General features: G+C 42.9%; 1 protein-coding gene across 1 annotated transcript in view; it reads left to right on the forward strand.

Moving 5' to 3' along the window:
* SEMA3C (semaphorin 3C) overlaps positions 1–17,872 on the forward strand; it is a 133,416-nt gene that overhangs the window by 103,062 nt on the left and 12,482 nt on the right. Inside the window, exons 12-15 of the mRNA XM_081927717.1 lie at positions 2,871–3,093; positions 10,851–10,939; positions 15,311–15,352; positions 16,938–17,095. Coding sequence (XP_081783843.1) covers positions 2,871–3,093; positions 10,851–10,939; positions 15,311–15,352; positions 16,938–17,095 — 512 coding nt within the window. The remainder of the gene's footprint in view (positions 1–2,870; positions 3,094–10,850; positions 10,940–15,310; positions 15,353–16,937; positions 17,096–17,872) is intronic.

A 17,872-nucleotide genomic window follows, 5' to 3' on the forward strand; every position in this document is an offset into this window, starting at 1 on the left:
CAACTGAGACATTGCTGAACCTGACCACTGGTCCCTCCTCCCTTCCCCCTCTAGCCTCTCACTCTGGATCCCTCCCAAGCAGACAAAGGCTGTGTCAAGAGTATGAGCCTGTCTGGCCCATTTCTCAGCAACGTGCAGGACTCTCCTCGAGTGGGGTGTCAGAGGAGGAGGCGAGCCAACAGGGCTCGGACTGCCCTGCTGCTGGGTAGCAAGGACAACCTCTGACTCCTCTGTCTTGAGTCTGCACTCCCACTGTGACTCTCAGCCTCTAACCTGGAAGGCCCTGCTTTTCCTGACCCCCTACATGTCCATGTCCTTTACAACTGAGGTTTAGTTTTAGGGCAGTGTGTGTCCCCAGCTGTTGTTGGACTACAACTCCCATCATCCCTAGCTAGCAGGACCAGTGGTCAGGGATGGTGGTAGTTGTAGTCCAACCACAGCTGGAGGGTGCCACATTGGCTATCTCTTCCCTATGGTTCAGGAAAGACTGGTGTCACTGCAGTTCCCAGGCCACTAGCATATTGTAATGAGTGAGTCCATGGGGCTATGATGGCCCAGGAAAGGTTTTGTGAAATAAGTGGAGTGTAAATCAGGTGAATAAGATGGGTTTACTTGGGCTGTTCCAGTTCATACTGAAACAGTAGAAAGGAGCCAGAGGGTCAGAAGTAGCATGCTAAAACAGCAGTTAGAATTGTGGCCTTGGATGTAGGAACCTGCACCTCCAATCCTCACAACAGGTGGAAAAAAAACAAGACAAGCTGATGCTTAACAGGATTGCATTTTTATTCTTTTGCCTTTCTTTTCTTTCTTATTTTGGAAGTTTACACTTTCATCAACTGTTGGCAATCAGATAATTTGCTCAAGCAAAATGTAGAACCGTGTTAAACTGTCTTGACTTTGACATTGCCTTTCAAGGACATTTTAGCCTGTATTGTGGTTTTACAGTGAGTGCTGACATATCTTGCAATCATTCCCTTCTTACAGCAGTTACAGGAAGCTGTTAAAATGCAGCATTGCTATGACGGGCCTGGTCACCACTCTGTTTGAGACTCAGTCAAATGAGCAGCTGCACTAAGATTTGTCACTGCCCTTGCAGTATAAGTAAACCTCAGAATAGATCAACAAAGTGGTCCTATCCTTCCCTTCCCTTTTCATAGAATCATAGAATCATAGAGTTGGAAGAGACCACAAGGGCCATCAAGTCCAACCCATTGCCAAGCAGGAAACACCATCAGAGCACTCCTGACATATGGTTGTCAATCCTCTGCTTAAAGACCTCCAAAGAAGGAGACTCCACCACACTCCTTGGCAGCAAATTCCACAGTCAAACAGCTCTTACTGTCAGGAAGTTCTTCCTAATGTTTAGGTGGAATCTTCTTTCTTGTAGTTTGGATCCATTGCTCCGTGTCCGCTTCTCTGGAGCAGCAGAAAACAACCTTTCTCCCTCCTCTATGTGACATCCTTTGATATATTTGAACATGGCTATCATATCACCCCTTAACCTCCTCTTCTCCAGGCTAAACATGCCCAGCTCCCTTAGCCGTTCCTCATAAGGCATCATTTCCAGGCCTTTGACCATTTTGGTTGCCCTCCTCTGGACACGTTCCAGTTTGTCAGTGTCCTTCTTGAACTGTGGTGCCCAGAACTGGACACAGTACTCCAGGTGAGGTCTGACCAGAGCAGAATACAGTGGCACTATTACTTCCCTTGATCTAGATGCTATACTCCTATTGATGCAGCCCAGAATTGCATTGGCTTTTTTAGCTGCCGCGTCACACTGTTGGCTCATGTCAAGTTTGTGGTCAACCAAGACTCCTAGATCCTTTTCACATGTACTGCTCTCAAGCCAGGTGTCACCCAGCTTGTATTTGTGCCTCTCATTTTTTTTTTTTTGCCCAAGTGCAATACTTTACATTTCTCCCTGTTAAAATTCATCTTGTTTGTTTTGGCCCAGTTTTCTGATGCTAGAAACAGCCCATTCCCCAAAATGATGTAATTTCATTAAAAAGCAGACAGGGATTTGCCAGGATCGGATTGAGGTTACACTGGGGGTGGGGGGGCAGGACTTGTTTGTGGGAAAGTGTTTTAACATATTTCAGCCAGCCACCTGTGTGCCTGAAGTAACTTGTTGAACGCTATTGCAAGTTAACTTTCAGCATTGCATTCTGCATTCACGTAGTTTGTGCACACGCAGACCACTCCATTAGCCATCAGAGTTGTTTGTACAATTAGAATTGGTACATTAGTACTAGAACTAAACTTGGGTGAAGGTATGCATGTGACAGATTGCTGCAGTACATTACATGTGTACATCTGTGGTGAGTTATGTGTCCTGGTGTACCATTCTTGAGCAGATTACAAGTTAAAGGCCCCAGCCCAGCTTTTGAGTATACATTATTGTGGGTGATTAGTAGCCACGTAAAGGATTGTGCAGCCTTTTCTGCATCCGTCAAATTAAATGGTGACTAGATTTTGATAGGCATCAACATCAGGTTAATTAATATTCTTACTGGAACAAGTCGGTATCATTTAGCAGTAGGTCGCTTGTTTTCCCACCACAAATATATTATTTGCAGGAACTTCACAAATTCAGTGTTTGTGTCACTGGAATTTTGTAGTTGCGGTTCTTCAAACACAGCTTTAAGGGCCCAGGAATGAAATCATATTTTGATGAAGTAAGCTTAAGTACACCTTGAAATGCTTGAATGCCAGCTCATGCTCTCGTATTGATTTAGATTTGCCTGCCTTATCCCAAGGACAAAGGAGAATTAATGCACATTTCTGCAATTCAGGGGGTATTTAAAAGAACTGGGAATTGAAAGGTCCTTGGTATCGTTACTAAGTGATGACTTCCAGTGCCTCTTTTACAGTGTCCTGGAGGAGCCTTCACACCCAACATACGGACCACCAAGGAGTTTCCAGATGATGTGGTCACCTTCATCAGGAACCATCCCTTGATGTTTAATCCCATCTATCCAGTCCATAAGAGGCCATTAATAATCCGCACAGGCACAGACTACAAATATACAAAGATTGCTGTCGATCGTGTCAATGCGGCGGATGGAAAATACCACGTCTTGTTTCTTGGAACAGGTAGGACAAACAAACACCTGCTGTTTTAGTAATCTGCAGGCATCTGTTTTGCACAACAGGTTGCCTCGAGATCAACCACTGCCACTTTGCTGTTATATGGATGCGATCCTCACCAATACGGTAGTCAGGGGAGCTTTTGTCAATATGAAGGCTGTGTTCCCTGTTCATGGTAGCTAGGACCAGGGGCAAAAATGGGAAGAGTAATGGATGCAAATTTCACCTTTGTGCAGTAGGCAGTTTCTACACCCATCCACCCCTATCCTCTATCCAGTCAAACAACAGGCATAATCAAAATTTAAGGACACATTGCAGCCGGGGGGGGGGGTGGAATCAGAGTGCAAAGCAAGGGCCAGTGAAGGGTGTGGCCTGAGAAGAGTTATGGATGCCAGATAAAGAGGCCTAGAAGGTTATCCTCCCATTCTTTAGGTATCTTAATCAATGCTATAGATCTCCTAAAAGTGTTTTAAAATAAGTTTTTTAAAGCGGGGATTGTTGTCATCTGCTCTAAATTAAAGTTGTATTCATATTTAAGGCTTTGGATTTGTTTTTCTTAAAAATACAGTCCGATTAATACTATAGTCACCTCTGGAGAAATCTTAAACCAGCATTCCAGCTCAGCGTTCTCATAGTTTCACACTGTAGCCTCCTAGAAAATTCTTGATCTTCTTTCAGGAACAGCTATGCTTTCCAATGTTCAAACATGCCAATACTCTGGTCAACTGAGAGTAGAATCTTATGGTGTCTATACAAATGTTATACTTTCGTGACACAGCTGTCCCATTTCAGCGGATGAGGTGGAAAAGAAGCAGCAGCCAGTGCAACTGTTTTAAGGACTGGCAAAATGGGGTCTGTTTGGCTGGTCCCAGTCAGCAACTAGCAGCCCTATTATGATAACTAAAGGAAGCCCCATTCAAATATAGCACATACAGTGGTAGTCTAACCTAGACGTTGCCACAGCATGGATAATGTTGGCTGATGGGTCTCCGCCCAGGAGAAGGTGCCGCTGGTGTACCAGCCCTTAGCTGCAGAGAGGGGCTTTGTGTCACAGATCACGCCACTTGGGCTTGCAAGAAGACAAGTTGGGGTTAAGAAGGTGAATGCTTGATTCTCGGTGCTTAGAGCCACCAAGGGCAGGTTTAGTCCACCCGAGGCATTTCCCTCCTTCCACATCAAAGGAGAAGAGAAAAGCCTGCACGTGGAGACATTGTGCTGAAAGCAAAGCGACCTTTCTCCTCCTCACTTCATCCTCTGCATTGTCTGAGCCCTCAGAACACAGAACACAACTACTTTATATATGTTTGTGGAACATCCAGAAAGTATGAAACAATGCAGCTACATAAGAACACAAATCATTTCCAAAATATAATTATAAAAAAGCCTCTTACATATGTACCCTACATATGTATACAAGCTGAATGAGATGTGTGAACTTGCTTTTGTCAAGTAATCTCATTTATATTAGATATTTAGTCTGCACCTCGTTATCAAACACTTGTCTGAGTAGGAAGGTCTTAGTCTTCTGGCAGGAGGATAACGAGGAGGGAGCCTTGGAAGGGAGCAGCCACAAAGGGGCTCTCATGTCACCACCAACCATGTCTCTGATGTCATGAACATGGGTGGCACACAATAACTGATGAAAAATAAATGAAGCCCAAGGGTGTGGCATTCTTTTCTTCTGTTCCAGTGTTTTGTGCTTTCAATAGGACTAAAGGGATTTGCTAGAGAACGCAATCACCAACAAAAAGCAAGCGAGCGAAAGGAATGGGGATCATGGGTTAATTAAAAGATTTGTGTCAAATTTCCTTCTTACGAGTGTTGACAAGTGCATTGTGTGATCCTGGCAGGCTTGATCGCTGGTGGCACAGGCCCCGGCATCCCTTTGGCAAGGGCAAAAGGGACTTGGCAGCGTGGTGACACGAGGCAGCATGGATGAGTTACGAAGCGGGACAGAAATGTTGCCAGTTCTGTCTCTCTCGGTCGAAGAAGTGAGTCATTCTTCCAGCTAGGTTGTTTGCTTGCCAGGTTCAGAAATACCTCCTCCCATGTAGCTTTAGGACTTGATCTACTCATGCAGATAAATCTCATGGACAGAGCTGCAGGTGGAGGTTTGTTAGAGCTGTTCAGGGGAACATACACTACCCTTGGCCACCTTGCAACGATGAAGTAAGATCAATTCTCTACTTCCCAAAATGCTGAAGGAATTTGAGAGAACTTTAAAAGTGCTCTTGAGAATGAGAGAGAAAAATAGAAGCATCTTTTGCAGGAGAATAAATCTTTTGAGGAAATTTTGAGGTTTCGGCACAGCACCAACAAACACAAATGTTCAGTTCCAGCCTCAGAGTCCATCTGTGCAACAGGAAGAGGAGTGACTTGTCCCTCCGAGAACTGTGCAGACAGGGTGTGTAAAGTATTTTCTGACACTAGATGTAGTAAGTGGTGGAGAAGCTATAATAGAAATGTTCACCATGGCCCTGCAAAAGTGTATTTTACAGATCAGACAGTAAAGCAGAGAGACATCAGCATATGCAGACAGACACTCTGTGATTCTCTGGCCAAAGGTGAATCACACTTTTTGCCGTTGTGTTTAAAAAATACTCGGTCTAGCAGATGTCAGCTCACAGTGTTCTGTTCAAGTGCTCACCAAGTTGATCAGACCATTCTTCCCACACCGAAGCAGGCTTTTGCTGGGATGTGGTGGGGCATTAGTGATAACTTTTACAAAAGTGTGTGGCAGATGGGGAAAAGGCTGATTCCATGCACAAGATCATTGGGAAAAGAATGAAAAATAAAACTACCAGAATTGCACTACTGTGTGCAACCCTAGTAAGCAAGGCTTTGGGGGGGGGGGCAGCAGCAGGGGAAAGAGGCATCTTATCAATTCACCTCATGTGGCGAAATGGGATGGGCCACCCCTGGGGCAACCTCATAATAAAGGCTCATCACCAGGTACATTTGCCTGCCAAAAACAATGTGCTGGCCTTATTGAAACCCCTTTTTTGCTTCACTCCATATAACTTTCTTGTCTGCCTCAGCAGCAACCTTCCAGCATGTCTCAAATTGGAAACAAAAAGGGGTTTGGATAAGGTCGGCTGCCCTGAGCAACTTTGGGAGGAAGGACAGCTGTGATGGACAGCTGAGCCAGACCAGAGTCTGGTGATGCAGTGACTTGGGATTCTACCAGAGGGCTGGAGCCTCTCTCTGATTGGCTACCAAGACGGAGGGGGTGGAGCAGTACTTGGGGGGGAGGGGTAAAAGGAGCCATTTCTGAGAGAGAGTTCAGAGAGGGAGATAGTTGAAGAGAGAGAAGGTGGGAAAGAAGGAGAGTTAGAGCTAATCTGTGTGTAACATCCACTCTGAGGGAAATGTCTACAACTAGAGAAAGGAGTCTCTGAGCTTAGATTGGAAGACAGTGTTTAGTGTCTTCGGAGAGTATTGAGACAGGAGTTAACTGGAGGGCTGAGTTTGAGCAGGAGAATAGAAGCTGTGAGTCTCCTTGGGTCTCATTCCAGTCAGGAGGGGAGAGATCTTTTAGAAAGAGAAGACTCTCAATCCAGTTAGTGGGGATCCCCTGGGTCTGTTATATATTCAGAGTAATTGTTCAACTTCTGCCTGAGTCTCCAAGCATCGGTTTTGCTTTGCACAGAAATCTGTGGTGGTATACAGAGCGGCGGGTCTGCTGCCATTGGTAGTCAGGAAGGTGGGATCTGCTACAGCAGGATATAAATTTAATAAATTAACATTTCACACAGGAGCACAAGTCTCCCTAAATTGCCACCAAGTTTCTGAAATAATTTTGGATGGTCCTAATGGGAAACATCTGAACAGTCCCGAGGGCAGCAGAGGGGGAGTTTTGTCAAGACCAGCAAGAAGATTCTGGAGGCATCGTTTGTCATCCCAGTGGATCCTTGTACTTTCACTTGACAGAAATGTTCCAAGCAGAATTTATTTTTATTTTTAGGCTTTCCCTTTTCTCTTCTTTTTGTTTTCTTGACCTTGAGGTCAGACATACATATCTGAGCCAGAACTACAATTGTAATTTGTCTCATCCTTGGGCTGGGGAACTGGGACCACCACAAAGGAGAAGGTTCCCTCATAAAACTGCCACCCGGGTCAGCACTTCTTACCATTGTGGTGCTGATGGTGGTTTTTATGATGTGGCTTAGCTTGTCCTTTCAGATGTTGTCTTTTGCTTACTTGTTTGTTTGTTTTCTTAGGAAAGGGCTTTTATAGGTCTGTTTTGACGTCTCTCTTTTGAAGATACTGACTAGAACGTTCTCTTTTGGCTGGCTTATATTACAAATATATGGAAAGAGTTGAACTTTTCCCTTGAATTAGAAAGTTGAACTTACTGCATAAACAGCCAAACATCTGGGTGTTCCATACCACCTAAGTGTTGTGTATAGTGTGATGCAAACCGTAGCCTGATGTAAACCGTCATAGTTCTTTGACTGTAACTGAGCAAATGGTATCTGAGAACCTTGACTGGCTAGAGCAGATAAGAGATGTAGTCCTTTTTTTTTTTTTAAATAATTTTTATTAAGGTTTTCCAAATAAAAACAAATAAAATCCAATTCATAAACTTTTTCCAATATCCAGGACTTCCCCTCCCCACCCCCTCTTGTGTTCCAAATCTTCCAAAAAAGCAATAATATTCAACAAATTCTTATTCCCAAAATACACTCATCATCAATAACTCAATTTATCCAAATTTCCATCCCCTAAGGTCGACCTATTCCCTTCCACGAGTTCCCCCCTTTCAAATATAATACAGATAAAAATAGAATAAAAACAAACAATAATTTTACAACCTTTGGATTCCAAATTTCCCTCCCCTCTTTCCCTGTTGCGTTCCTCCTATCCCTCCACTTCTAATGTCTTCCTGATGAACCCACCTTTCACTAAACCCACATCCCTCTGGTTCTTTACCGGTCTTTTTTTTTTTTTTAAATGGCATATATTAAACTTCTGGCATTTTTAAAATTACAGATGTCCAATCATAGAAGGAGTCTATCAAAGGGGGCCCATTTCTTCTATCCAGATTTTTATATCCAGGAGTATAAACTCCAATTTTAAATCCATAAGCTTGTCAAATCTGGATATCCCAAATGTTCCCACTCCAATTCTGTCCAGTTCTTGTTGTTTCCTTGTTCTTGTCAATCACTCTCCTCCTTTTTACTTCCCTGTTCCCTCACAGAAATGTTCTTTTTCCAAAGGCTTCTAGTGTCTCTACAGAGGCTTGTTATTCAGGAGCAAAACATTACATCATGTTCCTTTCATTTTTCAACAGATTAATCCATTGTTTCCAGTAAAGTGTAGGCCTCTGTAGACAAAATAATGTTCCATTTCTGCAGTTTCCCAGGAGATTAAAAGTTCTATCCAACTGTTCAAGTTTCCCGTCGAAAACACATGCAATGTCCCTCAGCTCCTCTAGGTGGATTACAATAACAAAGTTCCCTTCCAGATCACATCCGCCAGTCCAAATAACTTATAAATCCTTATTTGAAACAATTTATCTCCAATTTATAACAAATGTAGCCGGCAAAGTCCTCATAACAAAGTCTCAATTTCATTCTTCCGTTTTGACAGCTCTTTGACAGCTGTCAAAACCTCCGTTGTTCTTCTCCAGGCATTTTCACGAATCGCTCCAGGGATTCCGGGGGGGTTGCTTTTTAATACAAATTCCACTTTTCTCCTCCAGCTCAATCTTATAAATTTCCCTCGCGAAGTTGCTAGTTCGGCAAGATAAGGTTCTTCTCGATCTTAGTTATTCAGTCCTTTGTTTTGGCTCTTCTACAATTTGGGGGGGGCTGACTTCCTTTTTTCCACCTCCCCCGTTTGCTCCAAATTCTAAAAATTTATCCCTCTTTTTAGTCCATATTCCAATTACTCACGGGTTCTTCTTTTGGGTCCAAATTTTCAATAGAAGAAGTCAGCGCTCTCCGCCGGATGGCATGCGGCTGCGCTCGGCAGGGATAGCAGAGGACTCAAAGCACCACGCTCCTCCCCGGCACCCGATCCGTAGCCTTTAAAAAGGCTCCTTCACGAATCGAGAGGGCGCTGACGGTGCCAGCCGAGTCTCCATGTCCACGGCCTCCGTGGCCGTGGTTTTTAAGGGTCCCCGCATCGCCGGTGCGGTAGGACCCAGCCCCTGCCGAGCAGGCTCCCTCCGGAGCTCGGAGGGAGCCCGCCATTCGGCGATGGCGCCGACCCGGAAGTGGAGATGTAGTCCTAAACATCTGCAAGTAGGAATGCATGAATCTTTCAATTTCGTTCTCTCATTTTATCAACCTTGTAGAACTCCCACCTCCGGAAGCACACATGACACCTTTGTTGGTGGGCTTCTTCTACCCATGCCTTAAGACCCAGGACTATGGGAGAGCTGCGTCGTGGGATGAAATCATCTGAAAATGAAATCATCAGTTTGCTGCAGAAATAGTTGTCATTTTAATGATACCGTTGTCTTAACTGGCTCAGTTATGATCTTATGGGTGTTGTGTGGTGTGTTTTTTAAATGCTGTTTTATTGGTGCTTTAGTATGAATGAATGCCCTGTGATCCTGATGGATAGAAAGTGGTCTTGAAATTAAGTAAGTGAGTAATGTGTCTAGCTCCTTCTTGTGCAAAAACTATTCACAGAGAAGCCTGGCCAGCCTTGGGATCATGCAGGTTGGGGGTGGGAAATGTTAACTATTCCTCTCCCTGCCATAGTCCTCCACCCACCCCCCCCCCAAAAAAAACACCTATCCTACGCTGCTTTTTGCATTTCAGGGGAAGCCCCAATTTATGTCGTATCTGCTTTGGTGCTATGTGTACCCAAATTTGGGAGTGTCTCTATATTGCATGGGGCTGAACAAAGAATAAGGCTATCACATGCCTGGCCCAAAGGCACTACCACCTTTAAGCTAAAGTGAATTTTGGTTGTGAATTTGGGGGTTCTTCCTTGGCAAACCAAGAAATTTAGGAAAGGTGATGGAGTTTTTCAATATTTAAGGAGTTTCCTACATTTCTAGTTTGAACCACACTCTCCGATATACCAGTCCCATGAAGTGTAATACTAGTGAGGTTGCCTCAGTGATTGGATTGGCCCAGTGGGCGTGAGAGGGGGAGTTAAAATATTACTCCTTCCACTGGTAGCATAGGCAGAAATTGCATGAGAAGTATGTTTGATCCAATTCTTTTTCCTTTCTGAAAAGCATGATTTATAAGTATCACTCCTTTTGGCAGTCTTCATGATTCTTGTAGCTTTGGACCCTGGCTGAACATAGCCTTGCAAATTAGCCTGCAAAGGTTGCTATTTCACAAAAACTTAGGGCCCAGCTACACTTAACATTGATGATGTTATTAGCAGTCATGTTCAGTATTGTGGGGTTGTCATCAGGGCTGCAGTGTATGAGGAGGGGAAATTGCAATGGTAGCCACACATGCAACAATTAGCAATTGGGGGGGACGGGACTTTTCCATTGGAAGAACATGAGATAAATATTAATAATTTTTTAAAAAACACACACACAACCTGTTATGCAAGATATAAATACATTAGTATTTTTAAAACTATGATGGAAGATATTATCCATAGCAGTTGCAAGATATTCCATTGGAAGACGTTGGTTTTATCATGAAGTTCCTGCATGCTGTTAGACACAGGGCAGCCACAGCTCTCTCATCTATTGTTTTCAGCATTGCATCCTTTTAATTATTTTTTGTTCTCTCCCTCTCTCTTCCTTTCCTCCCTCTCCTGCTACCCTTTCTCTGTTCCAGACCAGGGTACAGTACAGAAGGTTGTAGTCCTGCCCACTAACTCCTCTGCAACTGGAGAACTCATCTTAGAAGAACTGGAAGTTTTTAAGGTTGGTCTCTCTCCCCCTCGGCCTTATTTGTCTCATGAGTGTCTTCATCTGTACAAAACACTTTGATCTAATATAGCTTGGTTTGACTGAAATGTCTTCGATAAAAGATCAAATGAGGAACAGTGTAACTTTTTTTGAGGCTGGAGTTCTCCAAGTGAAGAGTCTTAAATCTTCTATACTGCATTTAAATTGCTTATTTTTCTTATGTTGTCATCCTGGCTTAAAGGATTTCGATAACTGTTTCTCCTCCCCTCCTCACGATACAACGCCTTCCAGAAACGGGCCTTTTTGCTATATTGTTATTTTTCTTTCAACCGCTTGCAGAGGAATGCCAAATTCTCTTGCTTTTTTGTTGATCTGATAGGATTTCTGATGGCAAGCTAAAAATCTTAAGGAAAATAGGCTTAGTTTTGCTCTCCTGTATGTATTGAAAGCCCAGATGTTCCTGGTGTTAGAAAACCATAGACCTGGGATAAATAGTTGAGAAAGGAAATGAACCAGGCCTTGTCAGTCATTTTGTATTTCTCTGCTATGAACCACATTGGGATTTTTGGATGGAGGGCAGTATACAAATGAAATAAATAATAATAAAAAAAATCATCTTGCTGAATCCCTCTATAATGGAACGTAATGGAACAGGGTAGTGTCTGGCTGGTTGCAGAGGAGTGGTGGGAGGCACCAGCTTGGGAACCCCCAAGAAAAGAAGACACAGAGCCTGAGGATGATGGTGAATGGTCCAAGGCAGAAGAGGGAGCAGACTAGGAGCAGGAGGTGTCAGAAACCGAAGAGGTAACAGGGTTTAATGAGTAGGAAGGGCCTGTGGCAGAGAACAGTCCAGAATCAGAGGTTGGAGATGAGGGGGCCAAGAGGCAAAGATGTGGCAGGCTACTGAAGAAGCCAGGGGGTCTCCCCCTCCTGCTGTGAACAAGTCCCCTCACCCCTGGTCTCCCAGAACCTGCAGAGGTGTGACGAGGGCAGAGCAAAGACAGATAAAGCGGAGAAGTTCTCAGGTCACTTGGGGAGGACCCAAGGGAGGAGACATAGGGAGCTGTAGGGAAGCAGGGACCTTCAGTTCTCACAACTGCCTCATTGGGGCAAGACCTACTGGGAAGAGGTGAGCTGTTTTTGTTTTTTGGAATAAAAAGTTAACTTCACTGACACCTTGTGAGTTATTTCTTACCGGCTCCCGCCTTGACAGGTAGACATGCTCCTCCATTAGAGTAAAAAAGGAAAGTCTTTTCTTGTACCTTTAAACCCTGGAGAGACCGTGTAGGTAATAATAAGCTAGATGGGTCAATACTCTTACCCAGAGCATAAAACAACTTCTTGTGCACCTATGCTCCTAAATGTCTATCCCAGTTTGTGTATACTTATTCCACCACTTTCCTAGGAGTCTTCCTTTAGTTGTTTGGAAATCAGAATAGATTAACATGTACCTATTGATCATCATTCTGAACAGCTGATAGGAGAAGAGAAGCTTATTAGATTGCCATCACTTGCCTCATTCTCTTTCATGGAGTGAAGATGATCTGACACTATCTGGCTCCCATCAGCTCACTCTCAGCAGTTGTGACTGCCTTTGTATATTATTATTATTATTATCATCATCATCATCATTTTATTTATATACCGTGCTATACTCTGAGGTCTCAGGGCAGTTCATAGAACAAAATCCTGGCTATAATTTATTCTCATCAGATTAAATGTACCTACTTGTAAGCCAGGATCTGACTAATAGCCTCCTTCTGCTTGAATTGGATTTAACACCCCCATCCCCAAATTAGGAAATAGCTCTGCTTATCCAAATTTGACCTATTCCACCTATCAGAAGCCCTTGGGAGAATTACTCCTTTCACAGTCTGGTACATACTGCTATCCAGTGTGATGGAATAGTGGGGAAGGGGAAGGGAGGCAATAAACAAACAAACAAACAAACAAACCCAAGCAACGCCACGCCCCCCAACTCTGGATGCCACTTCCCAGCTTTGAGGGAGAGGGAAGCATATGTGTGGTGGGGCACAGCTTTTTGAGATGGAAAGTGCAGTGGATACAGATGTGGAAGGGAAACTAGGATTTCTTCTTTGACCTGGATTTCATCCAAACCAGAAAAGAACGTTGAGGCTTGTACAGTTCACCTGTCATTTCAAGGGGGGTTTTATAAGCACAGAAAGCTTGTTTCCAGGCAAGAATTTAGACAACTTCATTGGCATGACTATTAAGTCTTCTGAAAGCTCTTCCAGAGATGAGCAGAGAATGCTGGAGGGGATTTTAGAACATTTGGCAACCTTTTTCTACCAGTTTGTTATCCAGCCTTCTTTTCTTTCAGCTAATTATCCCTGCCACTCCTCTTCTTAGTTCCTAAGGAAAATATGCATCTAAATGAGATCTAAGATAAGCATAAATAACCAAGAGGCAGGTGAATAGTCACTATCTGATCCTCTTCTGCTTTACCTTCTGTCTGGGGCAGGTTTTAGGATTCTTAAACCAGAGCCTGAATTCACCTTGCTATTATGTTTGTGATAGATATCCAGAATTGGAGCCGATATGCTTGGAATTGGTCCAGCAGCGGCTACCTTTTGTAAGATCAGATCAGTAGAGGGGCAATGGCAGTGAGAGCCACTCCTGTTCCTCCCCCCCCCCCACACACACACACCAGTGTGTTTGAAGTGGTTTATGGTAAGCCAGTAGGCCTTGCTCACTCCACTGACTGTTCAGAACAAGTTAACAAGTGGGTTCCACAACAAAATGTTGTGATGCGGTCTGCTCCTGTTTAAGGTCCCAGCTGGTCATGTCATTTTGCAGAATGATTCATTCCATTCTCTGCCTGCTTCCATATTCCCCATCTTCCACCCCAAACAGACAGTTTAGGAGGGGTACTTCTGCAAACCTTGGAGTTCACCAGAGCCTCCCTCAGTTGCCTGGCTGGGTCAGTTCTTCTTTTTGTCTGTTCATGAGATTCTAATGCCATGAGTGAAGAAGAGAGGCTTCTCTCTGTTCACTTTCTCAACACCATACAAAATTTTAAAAACTTTTGTCACACACACCCCTGCTTACTTGCCATTTTAGAGAGTCACAAATGTTGTGGCCTTTCTTGTTGAGGGGGATATTCCATGGTGCAATGTGAAGCATTTGCTGTGTATGACCTGCAATGTTAGGTTTAAAACAGCAAATGTGATCATTCGTGTCAAAATAAGTGTTCCCCAGTATGGTCTTCAGACATGGACCCATTTCAGTCTTCTGTATTGTGCAGCAGCAGCAGCAGGAGAACAGCTATTAGAAAGAAACCCTCTCATCCAACAAACTGAGTTGCTTAACAAGCAACAGTGCATTCATAGAGCTGCCTTAAAATTAAGACATAACTAATTTGTCTTCAGTGATCCTGAGCATGCATAAGAAGTAGAATGCAGAATCAGACCCAGGCCCACCTAGCATTCTTTGCAAGAATCCCAACAACCAGCAGATACTAAGTGGTCAAAATATTGGCCGATGGGCCACCACAAGTCTATCTTCTGTCTACCCCGCCTTGTCTGTTCCACTTCATATCTTCCATGCAGCTGGATCCAGTTCAACATGATCTGCCATAACTTCATTTTTCTCATTCTAGTTAATCCCTGAGCCCCAGAATAATGATTCACACTCTTGTCTATTATATATACAAATAGAGTGCATACTGTCTCTCTAATTCAACATGACATGCTTGTTAACACTTTGGTGGAGTCTTTTGCCCTTTTTGTGTTCAACCGAAGGCCAGTGGAGCAAAAGAGAGCAATGTGCTGGATAACTCCACGTGTCCTTTGAATAACCCAAATGCAAACAAAACGTCAAACAGAGCAACACTTCGTTTTTAATGCTGACGTTTTCCATCGATAATCTAAAGCTCGCACCATGAAATAGTGTGCAACGTTAGGTATTGCATGCAGGAAATGTTAGATATTCCCCTTCATCCTCCTAATGTGCTAATTAAATATGAGCTGTGGCATAAAATGTTCCTTACTATTATCTTCAAAGCATAAATACAGGGATTTGTTGCCAACAGAACGTGATGGTTTGAAGGCATAAGCTGGCTATCTTCAGTCCTGAGGTGGCTATTGATGGGCTCTTCATCTAGAATTGTCTAAGCTGCAAGTGTTTGTGGTGAGGGGCTCAAAGTTGTCAAGACAAGGGGCTCATGCGCATAGCCTCAATATTTTATCCATGTCAAACATTGCTTTGTCAAAGAGAATGATGAGGGGCAAACGATGAGACCGTGAAGGGGAAAAAAGTATTTCTAGAAGAATGGGGTGCCGTTCTGTGTACTGGAAAATGTTATGACTGTGGTTAACCAAAATAGAAGACTGGAGTTTGGAGCTATCATTTATTTTTGTCTTGCAGAATAATGTTCCTATAACAACCATGGCCATTTCATCTAAAAAGGTAAGGAAAGGAATAATATTCATTCAGCAGCCGTGGTCTGGGGTTAATGTCATTTTAAATGCATCTCTATAGATGTATAACTTGCAGATATTGTAGATCATGACTAACTTGCCACATAGATTTCAACTGCATATGCATTTGGCTTAGTCTGGGCCCAACCCATTTTATTGTGTCCTCTTTGAAGCTATATTTGCACCAACCTATGAGGTTGGTTAGGGTGAGAGAAAGTGACTTGCTCTATGATTGCCAAAAAGCTCCATATGTGAGAAGGACTTTAAAACAGACTCTCCCGTGTTCAAACAATTTGTTTTGGTTTTTTTAAAAAAGATATTTATTGAAATTTTCAAAGAAGAAAAAAAGAAAAAAACTAAAAACTAAAAAAAAACGAAAAGAAACACTCCACATTTACAGGCCTTATTTTCAATAACTTATTTCCATGACTTCCCCATGCCTCCCCTTCTTGTATTCCAATTCCAATTTTTAATTCAACAAGTTCTTATCCCCAATTTTTAATCTTATTATATATAGTTCATTATTATATTTAGTTCATTTTATATAATCAATTTTAACTTATAAACATCAGTCTTTATACATCAGTACCCATTCTTAAAATATTTTTCTAAGGTCGACCCCAATTCCCTTCCACAAATTCCCCAATTTTTATACTAATAACAAAACAAAATAAAAAACAAAAACAAAATATAATTGTACACCCTTTGGATTCCCAAACCTCACCCCCCTCGTGTTCAAACAATTTGAACTATATTGCTGTGGGCCACCATGCTGTAGATTAAGGGATTTCCGTAGATGTAGACATGGGACACAACCCAGTCAAAGATGAGCACTTTTACATCCTCTTTTACATCATTGGCTTAAAAATGCATGCTTAATTCTCTGACATTGAAATTAAGGGTGGCTCAAAGTGCTTTGAGGTGGCTGGATTGTACTCATAGTACTTATTGTCATATCCATAGCAGCTACATATGTCCATTCTATTGTACATATATACTGTGGAATGCTTGTGGGTAACAACTTCATATGTGCATTCATCATTCATAATGTAAAGTGGTTCTTTTGACATGTTATTCGGGGGAGGGGGAGTAGGAGCTGGAGACCACATGCAGCATAATGGTTCTTATGGGGCAATAGGTGGTACTCAGCTAAGTTTTACTCAGGATGACCTATTGAAATTAATGGGCCTAATTTAGCCGTGCTCATTAATTTCAGTGGGTCTATTCTGGGTAAAATGGCCCAAGAACTTTAAAGTACCTAGAAAGAAGTAGCATATCAGATCTCCAAAGCTGAGTGCAGCCTGACAAAGGAGAACAATGACCCTCAGTGTTTCAAAAGCATTAACATTCTCCCCTAAGTATTTTCTAACAGGAAGGTATAATGTTATAGGCATATTATAACACAGATCTCTTATGTTTATTTTGGCCTTTTACCCATAGGTAGCTCACCTCTTGGTTTCACTGTTAATACCTAAAGAATGGGAGAGCTTAGTCCTTTATTAGTTGCATCCTGGCTAAAGTTCCTCTTCTAATCTCCGTGCCTGAAATAAATCTCTCCCTTTCCTGTCAAACAGCAACAGTTGTACGTGAGCTCGGACGAAGGGGTCACCCAGGTTTCCTTGCACCGCTGTCATATTTACGGGACGGCCTGCGCCGACTGCTGCCTCGCCAGAGACCCTTACTGTGCCTGGGATGGCAATTCCTGCTCCAGGTTCTACCCAACAGGGAAAAGGTGACAAAGTGTTAGATTGTCTTTGGAAGAAAAAAACAAACCACAAGACAACATTTAACCTTTGCTAGGCATTTAATACAATATTGGAATGGAGTGTTTTTCACTGCTAAAGTTTTAAGGGCTAAAAAATACCACCCATTTTTATTGGCAAAGCATTGCTACTTGAAGTCTTTGCACTGCAAAGGTGTTGCACTTCCTTGAATGTACTGAGGGTCTGGTTTTTTTCCGTCAAACAGATTCCATATAGTGGTTGTATCCAACCCTGCCATTCCACCCGTCCCCTTGTGCAACAGAACTTGCCCCTCCTCTCCGATCCTTGGGCACCCTCAAAATCTGCTCCATAGTATTGAGGGCCTCAATGGAACAGCTTTTTGGGCCTTGCAGGGAGATGTGGGAAGGGGACGAAGAGGAAGGGCAAGGGCAAATCTTGTGGCATGAGTGGAATGCTGACCATGCAGCATTGGATAGAACCATAGAAGACTCTTCATTGATAGATAATCAAAACAACAGAATAGTTTACTGATCACATTTTTTTTAAAAAAAAGACTATCAGAAATTGTTTTTGCTGCTGTCGTGATTTCATTTGCCACTATCTGGAGGGAGTATCTAAAGTTACAGGACATCAGTTTCTAATACTAGTGTCCATTTTTAATACATAGCCAAGGAAGATGATTTAGGCAGATTCGAGCCCTTCCTGATTCTGCTTTATTGAGGAGTTTTCAACCTGACGGATCCCAGTCTAAAATCCTGGAGAGCTGCTGCCAATCAGTGTAGACT

This window comes from Podarcis melisellensis (genome assembly GCF_964234715.1).
Source record: "Podarcis melisellensis genome assembly, chromosome: 10".
Classification (NCBI taxonomy): Eukaryota; Metazoa; Chordata; class Lepidosauria; order Squamata; family Lacertidae; genus Podarcis; species Podarcis melisellensis.